At 35.0% G+C, this 7995-nt stretch overlaps 1 protein-coding gene across 1 annotated transcript; it reads left to right on the top strand.

Annotated features, from left to right (window-relative positions):
* Positions 1-6209: 6209 nt before the first annotated feature.
* On the top strand, positions 6210-6656 carry LOC139842017 (uncharacterized). The gene has a single exon (XM_071832198.1). The coding sequence runs from the start codon at positions 6210-6212 to the stop codon at positions 6654-6656; it is 447 nt and encodes a 148-aa protein (XP_071688299.1).
* The last annotated feature ends 1339 nt before the right edge of the window (positions 6657-7995 follow it).

The raw sequence follows: 7995 nt of genomic DNA, 5'->3' as shown, positions 1-7995 counted from the left end.
TACTTTCTGGGCATTGAAATCATAAAAGATAACCTTTGTCTGTGTTTGTCCCAAAGGAAATATTGTCTTGACCTGTTAAGTGAATTTGGTATGTCAGGGTGTAAGCCTATTGATACTCCCTTAGAGGTGAACTCTGTTCTAGCTTCTAAAGCTACTAAAGGTGACGAGTTTCTCAATAATATTGTTGAGTATCAAAAATTTATTGGAAAACTTATCTACCTAACCCATACTAGACCTGATATATCCTATGTTGTCCAAACCCTTAGTCAACATATGCATGCTCCCTTACAATCTCATGTCAAGGCTGCTCTAAGGGTTTTGAGATACCTCAAAGGTTCACCTGGAAAAGGTGTGCATATAAAAAAGTCTAGTGATATGTTTAATTTGTGTGCATACTCTGAATCAGATTGGGGAAAATGTCTTGATTCTAGAAAATCTCTATCTGGTTACTGTGTGTTTTTATGTGGATTCCTTATTTCCTGGAAAAGTAAGAAACAACCCACTGTCTCCAGGTCATCCACTGAATCTGAGTATAGATCCATAGCTGCTACTACTTGTGAGATCATATGGGTTCTAAAGTTGTTAAAGGATTTTAGCATTCAAGATATATTATCTGTTCATATGTATTGTGACAACAATTCTGCTATTCTTCTTGCTGCCAATCCTGTCTTTCATGAAAGATCCAAGCACTTTGAGATAGATGTTCATATTGTGAGAGAAAATAATTTATTTGGAATGCTTAGATTGGAATATGTTGACACAAAGAGTCAAATTGCTTATGTGTTTACAAAAGGCCTTCCCAAAGCTCAATATCAGTTCTTATCTCATAAGTTGGGATTATTGGACTGCTTCCAGAATAAGATTTAGGGAGGATGTTAAAATTATACTTGTTTCCAATCTTATTCTATTTAATATGTGTTCTTATGATTGTGTGTTTGCTTTTGCTAGGTTGTTTCTACCTTTGGTCTTCATATGCTAAAGTTGTTGAAGGTTGAGTTGCTGCTGCTCATTTACATTCTTAGAGTCGTCCTGTGTCAAGTGTTAAATAGTTCAAGGGGTATTTGTGCTCTTTATCAAACTCACACGCTCCTCTCTCTGTCATATAAATAGACGTGTTGCTGTCTGCCCAAGATCATCCATTCTCAATCATGATTCAACCCTAACTTTAGGGTTTCTGTTCATCACTTCTGCTGCTACTTATTATGTTGATTAGTGCTCAATTGTTCAAGTGTTCCTGTCTTTATTGTTTATAGTATTTGTTGTATTCATATTCTATCAAGTGTAATAATTTCGACCTGTGATTTCCAATAATATCGATGGTGATTTGATCTTTGGTGTGAAGCTGCACTGTTATTATTTTGGTTGCTGTTTTCGTACAAGGAGCATCTGTGACTGTTGGGCCCATTAGAGTGAATGAAGCCTATATATATATATGATAACTCCTAAATTATACATGTTTTGAATACATTTTGAGGAGTTATTTTGATATTTTAAAGTCATTTTGAAACTAAAATACACAAAAATGGGTAAAAATGAGAAAAAGGTATTTCTAATGATTTTATCAAAGTTATGTATCAAACAGGATCAAAAACACAGCAAATTTCAGAACGGCTACATGAAGCCGCCGGCATGGGTTCCATGAAGCCGCCGACTTTGGGTTCACATGTGCAGAATGTTCCAGAATCTTCGTAAAATTGAAAAAACTTGTTGATCAAGAAAAAGGCAGAGGAAGCCGCCGGCATGGTACTGAAGCTACCGGCCTAATTGACACGGTTTCTCAACTTGTTGATCAAGTTCAAGCAAAAATGGAAACAAAATAAAAAAGATTTGGCGAATCTACGAAGCCGCCGGGATTTCCTGAAGTGGCTTAAGTATGACGGCTAAAAAGGCTTTAGCTTGCGGATTAAGTTTAACTTGCGAAAGGAGTCACCGACCTAAGGCAAGCCGCCGGCTTCCCTCTGAAGCTGCCGACTTGTCCACCGTTCCTGAACAGTATAAATAAAGGCCTCTGGTCTCAGTTTTCATATGTATTAGTTTTCAGAATTCAATAATTCCGGTTAGGTCATTTTTTTAAAGGTTTTCTCTAAACTCTTAGGTTAGATTTAGTCATTATAATCAAGATTCAAGTTTTAATTCAAGTTATTTTACATCTACCTTCTTTTTAAGGTATGATTCTATCCTTATTTTATTGTTTGACTTATTTTATTTATTGTATTCATTTCTGTTCGTCTTCTGCTATGAACTAAACGTTCATAGTGGTTACTTGTACGGAGATTGAACTTCATCTGAGAATCAGATGAAGCCACCGGCCTCACCCCAAGCCGCCGGATTGATGGGAAGGAAGCCGCCGACTTCAGTGCTTCATCCGTACAGTTTCTGGTTCTTTTCCAGATATGTGTGGTCGAGTTTCTGTGATAATTTTTAAACTGTTTCGAATCTGTTATGTCTTAATATGCTTGTTTGTCATGCTTAATGATTAGATAACATGATTTTAGGGTTGATTAGTACTTGATCCGACGATCTATTATTCGATTCATGCTACTTGTTTAGATCTAGTCCATCAAACTTGTTAAATTGAATTGCATGCAATTAAGTTAAACAGCATAATAGTGATAAACTTGTTTAATTGGAATTACACTTATATAATAAAGTTTGATATTGTTAGGCTTAATCAAAGAACCTTCGATTGGATGTGTTTAATTAATGATTACATGAAAACTAAGTAGTAATTGACTTTCAGCTAGTAACTTGAGTTGATCTGCTTGATGTTTAATAGCTTATATAATTTGTCAGTCTATTTGCATGTTGATCCGCATCATAAGGTTGACATGTATCATGTAATTGAATTAAATGCCAAGAATTGAGATATTAGTCATGCACATCACATGTCTAGTATATGCTTTAAGTCCTGCTTATTAAATGATATGCAACACTTGTCTTAACCTGCTTAGGGATAATAATTGGTCTATGATTGTTATCTTGATTTGTGTTAATATAAGTTATGAAACTTGTCTAATATGATTCTCGTATGAGTTATTCGTTTATGTAGCTGCTTTTATTTATAATTGTTTAATTTGAATCTTTTACTTTATTGCTTTATTTTATTTATCTTAAATCATCTCTTTCCTAAGAGATAAGAATCTATCTCATAAAAGACATAAAAATGTATCCTTAGTTCTTTAATAAGAGCTAAGCTATAAACAACTTATAACGCATCTACGCTCCCTTGGGACGATAATCTAAAATACTACTTCTGATCGGGTCTTGTTGCTCGTTAGGGTGTTAAAGTGTATAAAATAAAGTTTTTATAAATTTAAAAGTTGAAAAGCAAATTAAGCACTACTGCACACACGCTGTTGATACATCAATATATATATATATATATATATATATATATATATATATATATATATATATATATATATATATATATATATATATATATATTGAAATGAGAACATTTTTATTTATAACTTTTGGAGGAACAAATATGAGTGATGTGTCTAGTTGATCATTGGTTAGTATTTTTAAAGCATTTATGTGGTTAGTTAATGTATAAAAGGGTATACCTGTAAATTGACACTAACTTCCTCCCTATTATTTGGTTCTACATCTTATTTTCTTTTTTATCTTCCAAATCTAGTAACCTCTCACATTTTATATGACATTTTTTTATTAGTTTAATAAATCAAGACAATGGCAAAAAAAAAAAAAAAAAAAGACGATTTCTCTAATAATTAGCACACACGAAATATATTCTGACAGTCTAAAAATATTGTTAGTTTTCATTTTTCAAAGTAGTTTTGTATACACAGACTATATATTTATTTATTGGGTAATAGTTGTAGCTGTTTCTTGTTCTACTTTAGTGGTTGCAATCGATATATTTATTTCTATATATTAGATTTTAGATACGTAGTATCAGATACTTTTAGGTAGAGGAGGTGATTATAGGATTGCTAATTTTTATTTCTTTATATACTTGTAGTATTTTTCCTTCTAATCTGTTATAAGCTAGATTTTGGGTTAGGTTACTTATTGACTTATTATTTCTTTTTATACTGCCTTTAGCTCTGGTTGTCTTTTATTTTGGTTGAGTTGATCTGTTTATTTTATTTATTTATTTTTTTCTCGATCTCACATGATAGGGTAAGATAGATGCTAGAAGTTCACATGGTTACTTGAGGTCATGTCCTTCTAGCTCAGGGGTGGGTAGGTGTATAGGGCCTAGAAGCGGCAATAGGGTAGCGAAGCCGGTTAGGATTAGAGTGGGTAGTTGGAATGTAGGTACTCTGACTAGCAAACGGTATGAACTTGACGAGACTTTACGTAACCGTAAAGTGGAAATTTTATGTGTCCAAGAGACTAGATGGAAGGGTTTAGGGGCGGTAAAGATCAATGACTACAAGTTGTGGTTCTCAAGGTCTAGGGTAGCTAGGAACGAGGTAGGAATCTTTATAGGTCCGCCTTATAAGGATAATATTGTAGATGTAAGTAGACGTAGCGATAGGATTTTGATGGTTAGGTTAGTAATCCAGGAAGAAACCTTCATGGTCATTAGCTTGTACGCACCCCATTCGGATCTAGGAGAAGCTGAAAAGAGATGCTTTTGGGAATCGTTAGATGAGGTTGTAAGGATGTGCCCTCCGGACCATCGTTTACTTATTGGGGGGGGGGGATCTAAATGGGCATATAGGAACTGATGCGGAGGGCTATGTGGGTGTCCATGGGGGCTTTGGGTACGAAGTTAGAAATGAGGAAGGGATCTCCATTCTCGAATTTGCTGTCGCTCACGATTTGGTAGTGGCGAATTCTTTCTTCAGGAAGATGGATGCCCAACTAGAACTTTCCATAGTGGGGGTCATAGTACCCAGATTGACTTTTTGTTGCTTCGAAAAGGGGACCTTAGGACTTGTGGAGACTGTAAGGTCCTAAAGGCCTTGACCTGCTCCTCCCAACACAGATTGTTGGTCATGGATTTGGTTCTCCAAAGACGGGTTACCAAGAGTGTGAGGCCCGTCCAACCTAGAATCTTGTGGAAGAAGTTGAACGGAGAGAAGGCAGAGACCTTTAAAACTCTGGTCGTAGAAAGAGTTGATGCAGAAGTGGAAATGGTTGCTCATGATGATGCGGATCGGATGTGGAATTTCCTAGCGACCACCATTAGAGAGGTAGCCAAAGAAGCCTTAGGTGTGGCTGTAGGAACATCGAAAGGCCATAGGTCTAATAGAGAATCTTGGTGGCTTAGTGATGAGGTTCAAAGCAAAGTTGCATTTAAGCAACAAAGGATTAGGGAGCTCATCACTTGTAGGAAAGGGACTCTTGCGGATAGAACTAGGGTGGAAGAGAGATATAGAGAAGCCAAAAGAGAAGCTAAGAAGGCTGTAGCCTACGCAAAAGAAAAGGCGTATGAATATTTGTATAGGAAGCTTGACTCCAAAGAAGGAGCTAATGATATTTACAAGATAGCCAAAGCTAGGGAGCGAAGACGCAGAGACCTAGATAACATCAAGTTTATCAAAAACGAAGCAGGTCAAACTTTAGTAAAGGAAGACGAAATTAGGAAAAGATGGGAAGGGTATTTCTCATCTCTCTTTGTGAGGGGAAGACCCGGATGTCATGAAGATCGGCACGACTCTAATATAGGACTATCCCTGAACACTATAGACTGTGATAGGATCAACCAGGAGGAAGTAAGATTGGCACTACGAAAGATAGGGAGAAATAGAGCTGTAGGACCGGACCAGATCCCCATTGAGGCATGGCGGTGTCTTAGAGATGATGATGTTAGGTGGTTGACTTGCCTTTTCAATAAGACGTTTAGAAGTTCTAAAATGCCTATGGAATGGAGATTCAGCGAGACTATTCCTATCTACAAGAATAAAGGGGATGCTCAAATTTGTAGTAACTATAGAGGTATAAAGTTACTCAGTCATACTATGAAGCTTTGGGAGAGAGTGATTGAGACTAGACTTCGACGCGAAACGAATGTTTCGGAGAATCAATTTGGTTTCATGCCAGGGAGCTCTTCGATCGAGGATATCCATATTATTAGGAATCTTATGGAGAAGTATAGAGAAAAGCAAAAGAACTTAGAGATGGTGTTCTTAGACTTGGAAAAGACCTATGATTGAGTTCCACGAAACTTGATTTGGAAGACTCTTAATGATAGAGGTATTCCGGGTAGATATATTAGAATTATTAGAGATATGTACGAAGGAGTGAAGTCTTGCGTTCGAACGCCTGTGGGAAATACCGAAGTTTTCCTAATAGAAGTAGGCCTACATCAGGGATCGGCCCTTAGCCCGTTTCTTTTCACTTTGATCCTTGACGGACTGTCTCGAGGGATACAGGGGTGTATCCCTTGGTGTCTAATTTTTGCCGATGATATTGTGCTTGTTTCGGAATCTAAGGATGAGCTTAATAGAAGACTAGAGCAATGGAGGGTGGCCTTAGAAAGGAATGGCCTGCAAATTAGTAGACATAAGACGGAATATCTTAGGTGTCATTTCAATAGGAACGGAGATGAACAAGATGATGGTGTGAACGTCTGCATTGGATACCAGATCTTGCATCTACAAACTTCGTTTAGATACCTAGGCTCGGTGCTACACAAATCGGGGGAGAATAGACGAAGACGTGTTGCATCGTATTAAGGTAGGTTGGATGAAGTGGAGAGCAACGACTGGAGTCTTGTGCGACAAGAAGATCCCCTTCAAGCTGAAAGGGAAATTCTTCAAGGTGGCAATTAGACCTGCCATGTTATATGGATCGGAGTGTTGGCCAATGATGAAGGCGCAAGAGAGAAGGATAGAGGTGGTAGAGATGAGGATGCTTAGGTGGACGTGTGGTAAAACCATGATGGATATGATTCCAAATAGTGTTTTTAGGGAGCACTTAGAAGTTAGAAGTATCGTCGACAAGCTAAGAGAAGTACGACTACGATGGTTCGGGCATGTGATAAGGTGACCTCTTACTGCGCCCGTTAGGAGAGTCGAGACACTTTTAGTTGACGACGTAAGGAGAAGGGGTAGACCCATTCATAGGTGGGAGGATAGAATAAAGCTCGATATGAAGGAGCTTCTACTGACCGAGGACATGACTTCTGATAGGAATGCGTGGAGGACTATAATTAGAATAGACGAGTAGGTTTTGTATTTTTATCATCACTTTTATTATTATTATTATTATTATTATTATTATTATTATTATTATTATTATTATTATTATTATTATTATTATTATTATTATTATTATTATTATTATTATTATTATTATTATCATTATTATTATTATTATTATTATTATTTGTATTATTATTTTTATTAATATTATTATTATTATTATTATTATTATAATTATTATAATTATTATAATTATAATTATTATTATTATTACTATTATTATTATTATTATTATTATTATTATTATTATCATCATCATTACTATTATTATTATTATTATTATTATTATTATTATTATTATTATTATTATTATTATTATTATTATTATTATTATTATTATTATTATTATTATTATTATTATTATTATTATTATTATTATTATTATTAGTGCTATTATTACGATTATGATTATGATTTTTATTATGTTTATGATTATTATTATCATTATGATTAGTAGTACTACAATTATTATTATTATTATTATTATTATTTATATTATTATTATTATTATTATTATTATTATTATTATTATTATTATTATTATTATTATTATTATTATTATAAACTTAAAAGTTTTAAAACTTACAAAAAATTAGTGGGAAGCCTAGAGACAATCTGAGCCCCCACACCTCTAGCAATAGCAAAACCTATCCTAGTAAAAATATGAGCAGCAGCACCGGCACCAATATCTTGACCTATCGAACTCTTCTGAACCCGCTTTAGCAAAGAAACAGCCTCCTTCTCTAATTCCCCAAGGGAAGAAAATGAGAAAGGAATGAAACCATAACCAATCGCCTGACAGCTAGATTCG

This window comes from Rutidosis leptorrhynchoides, chromosome 4 (genome assembly GCF_046630445.1).
Source record: "Rutidosis leptorrhynchoides isolate AG116_Rl617_1_P2 chromosome 4, CSIRO_AGI_Rlap_v1, whole genome shotgun sequence".
In the NCBI taxonomy this organism is placed as follows: domain Eukaryota; kingdom Viridiplantae; phylum Streptophyta; class Magnoliopsida; order Asterales; family Asteraceae; genus Rutidosis; species Rutidosis leptorrhynchoides.
Note: the sequence above shows the minus strand (reverse complement) of the source record. Positions and strands in the feature narration are given on the sequence as shown.